A 1,609-nucleotide genomic window follows, 5' to 3' on the forward strand; every position below is an offset into this window, starting at 1 on the left:
CATTACTGTTCGGCCCTTCAACCTTTTCACCCGGCCTTCAACATTACTGTTCGGTCCTCTTTGATTCCTCCTTTCATATCCACCGTTCGGTATTAATGTATATACTGTTCGGCACTTACTCCTCTTATATACTTTTAGCGACCTACCACCTTACAACCAGGGGAATTTGTTTTTTAATTGATAACTTCCATGTACAAAAGTTCTCTACCTTTTTTGTTTAACAGCATATGGTTACTGTTTCGGTCGGGTTTGGAGGTCCCTTATAACATTCCTGACGGGGACTTGTGGGAGGCCGGACGATCATCATGGTCCTCTTCAAACTCAAGGTTGTTCGTTCTTCCTCCTTCCTTCTTCTCCAAGCTGGGCGGGGGCGGGTACCTGCCAAAGGCACTCCGACGCTCAAGTCAGTAAAAGTGACCGAACGGTCATCAATATAAGGGATGCATGTAGTGTGCATAATATATATCGTCGTCTAAAATCATACCTGAGACCTTTATTTATACTAGTTGTAATGGGCTTTTACCTTTTGTNGGCCTAATGACGGCCCAATCACACCTTAACCTCCATTAGGGGCTTTAATGAATTATTATCGCTTATAATATATCCATGGTGGTTGGTCGGCCTGGATGATCGGCCTGGTGACCCGGATGATTGGCCTGGATGATCGGCCTGGTGACTCGGATGATCGACTGGTGACTCGAATGATCGGCCTAATGGTTGGTCAACCTAGATGGTCGGCCTGGTGAACCGAATGGTCGGCCTGGAAGGTCGGCTTGGAAGGTCGGCCTGGAAGGACTACACGAACAGCCATATGGGAGGACCGTATGGTCATTGGGAAAGACCGTACGGTCAGGTGGAGGGGTCGTACGGTACATCAGCCCCCCAATCCTGAGCATAATTTTAATGATCCGAAGGGTTTGTAAATGGCCCTACTGGAAAGGGCGGGTTCATCCAGTTTGCTTTTTGTCTGTGCCTTCGTTGTCCGAGCTGGATGGGTCACTGATCTTGCTTAAGTGATGTTGTGGAGATCTTTGGTGAGGCCAGTCGGGATTCCTTTGTTAGGATTCTTTTGTTGACGATCCTCGGTCGCTGACCTTCGGAAAGGCCGGTTGGAATTCATTTGTTGACGATCCACGGTCGCCGACCTTCGAAAAGGTCGGCCGGGATTCTTTTGTTGACGATCCTCGGTCGTCGACCTTCGGAAAGGCCAACCAGGATTCGTTTGTTGACGATCCACGGTCGCCGACCTTCGGAAAGGCCGACCGGCATTCGTTTATTGACGATCCACGGTCGCCGACCTTCGGAAAGGCCGGCCGGCATTCTTTTGTTGACGATCCACGGTCGCCGACCTTCGGAAAGGCCGGCCGGGATTCTTTTGTTGACGGTTTGAGGTCGAACACTTGTTGCCAAATTTGGCTAAGTATCTGAGGCTGAAGGGCCGAAATCTGGAGGCCAGATTTGGCTAAGTACCTGTGAGGCCGGATGGCCGAGCAATTGAGGCCGAAGGGCCGAAATCAGGATGCTAGATTTGGCTAAGTATCTGTGAGGCCGGATGGCCGAGCAGTTGAGGCCGAAGGGCTGAAATCTGGATGCCAAATTTGGCTAAGTA

The 1,609-nt window shown here is 50.2% G+C and overlaps 1 protein-coding gene across 1 annotated transcript in view; it reads left to right on the forward strand.

The window, feature by feature from the left end:
* The first annotated feature begins 647 nt into the window (after positions 1-647).
* LOC106763604 (E3 ubiquitin-protein ligase Hakai-like) overlaps positions 648-1,609 on the forward strand; it is a 2,538-nt gene continuing 1,576 nt past the window's right edge. The window contains exons 1-2 of the mRNA XM_014647776.2: positions 648-716; positions 1,063-1,391. Of these exons, the coding sequence (XP_014503262.1) occupies positions 648-716; positions 1,063-1,391 (398 nt within the window). The remainder of the gene's footprint in view (positions 717-1,062; positions 1,392-1,609) is intronic.

This window comes from Vigna radiata, chromosome 6 (assembly GCF_000741045.1).
Source record: "Vigna radiata var. radiata cultivar VC1973A chromosome 6, Vradiata_ver6, whole genome shotgun sequence".
Lineage (NCBI taxonomy): Eukaryota > Viridiplantae > Streptophyta > Magnoliopsida > Fabales > Fabaceae > Vigna > Vigna radiata.